Source organism: Amphimedon queenslandica, unplaced genomic scaffold (assembly GCF_000090795.2).
Source record: "Amphimedon queenslandica unplaced genomic scaffold, v1.1 AMPQUscaffold_12996, whole genome shotgun sequence".
Lineage (NCBI taxonomy): Eukaryota > Metazoa > Porifera > Demospongiae > Haplosclerida > Niphatidae > Amphimedon > Amphimedon queenslandica.
Window position 1 is genome coordinate 56612 of NW_003546768.1, and position 2026 is coordinate 58637.

Sequence of the window (2026 nt, forward strand, 5' to 3'; positions counted from 1 at the left end):
ATAATAATTAGATTACAATAATGAAGTTATTTTACATGTACATCTACACATGGGTTGTGGGAGCAGTGTTTCCATTACATGGTACGGTACATGTAATTGTTCTTCTTGTTCCCAGAGGTGGTTGTGGCTCCTCCCAGTGTATACTTGCAGTTTGTTAAAGACCGTGTTCCTGCTGGTGTGGGCGTGGCTGGACAGAATTGTTATAAATGTGAGAAAGGAGCTTTTACTGGAGAAATAAGGTCATGAATAATAATTAATTAATTAATAATGATAATAATTAATGATAATAATAATAGTGAGACACTTGAAATACATTTTTGCTAGTCTAAAGTTAAATAGTTTAATGAGATATATTAATATTATTATTATTAATTAATCAACAGTCCTCAGATGTTGTCTGATGTTGGTATTCATTGGGTGATACTGGGACACTCTGAAAGGAGGAACGTCTTTGGAGAAACTGATGAAGTTATTATTATTAATTAATTATTATTCTTATTATTATTATTATCATTGTTAGTTGATATCAGCTAAGGTTGGTTATGCTTTGTCCTCTGGTCTCAGTGTCATTGCTTGTATCGGAGAGAAACTGGAGGAGAGAGAGTCAGGACAAACTGAATCAGTCGTATCTCAACAACTGAGAGCAATAGCAAGTAATGATAATGATAATAATAATAATAATAATATTAATAATAATTTACATGTATCTTTAAAATGGAAAATTCTCTCCCTTTGATTTTTGTCCAAAGTCCCTGTACTGTAGACTATAGTACAGGGACTTTTGTCCAATTTCGGAGCAACTTTTAAAAATCATAAAAATCCAAACTTGATCGGAATCAGCTTAATCTCTCTACACAGCATAAGTACATGTATATGCATCAGGAAATGTAATAAAATTGAGGAATTCTCTACTTGTCAATTTTTGTGAAATTTGACAAAAATCCCTGTACTATAGTACAGGGACTTTTGTCCGATTTTTGAGCAACTTTAAAAAATCATAGAAAATCCAAACTTGATCGGAATCTGCTCAATCTCTCTACACTGCATAAGTACATGTATATGCATCAGGAAATGTAATAAAATTGAGGAATTTTCTACTTGTCAATTTTTTGAAACTTTACAAAAATCACTGTACTATAATACAGGGACTTTTGTCCGATTTTTGAGCAACTTTAAAAAATCATAAAAAATCCAAACTTGATCGGAATCCGCTCAAACTTTCTACACAGCATAAGTACATGTATATTTATCAGAAAATATAATAAAATTGAGGAATTCTCTACTTGTCAATTTTGGTGAAATTTGACAAAAATCCCTGTACTATAGTACAGGGGCTTTTGTCCGATTTTGAAGCAACTTTAAAAAATCATAAAAAATCCAAACTTGATTGGAATCAGTTCAAACTTTCTACACAGCATAAGTACATGTATATGCATCAGAAAATATAATAAAATTGAGGAATTCTCTACTTGTCAATTTTGGGGAAATTTGACAAAAATCCCTGTACTATAGTACAGGGACTTTTGTCCGATTTTGGACCAACTTTAAAAAATCATAAAAAATCCAAATTTGATCGGAATCAGTTCAAACTTTCTATACAACATAAGTACATGTATATGCATCAGAAAATGTAATAAAATTGAGGAATTCTCTACTTGTCAATTTTGGCAAAATTTGACAAAAATCCCTGTACTATAGTACAACTTTAAAAAATCATAAAAAATCCAAATTTGATCAGAATCAGCTCAAACTTTCTATACAACATAAGTACATGTATATACATCAGAAAATGTAATAAAATTGAGGAATTCTCTACTTGTCAATTTTGGTGAAATTTGACAAAAATCCCTGTACACAGGGACTTTTGTCCGATTTTGGAGCGACTTTAAAAATTTGTTAAAAGTCCAATATTAGTTGGAATCAGCTCAAACTGCATTTTTATATGCAAAATAAGTAGATGTTTATAGATGTATGTATATCAGAAATTAAATTAATTATTTTTTATTAATTTATAGATAATGTGAGT

The 2026-nt window shown here is 30.3% G+C and overlaps 1 protein-coding gene across 1 annotated transcript; it reads left to right on the plus strand.

Moving 5' to 3' along the window:
* Window positions 1-99: 99 nt before the first annotated feature.
* On the plus strand, window positions 100-2026 carry LOC100633223 (triosephosphate isomerase-like; the record flags this gene model as incomplete). The annotated part of the gene is made up of 4 exons (XM_020001992.1): window positions 100-239; window positions 384-468; window positions 521-653; window positions 2016-2026. Coding segments are annotated over 4 exons (369 nt in total), but the record flags the coding sequence as incomplete, so codon positions are not given.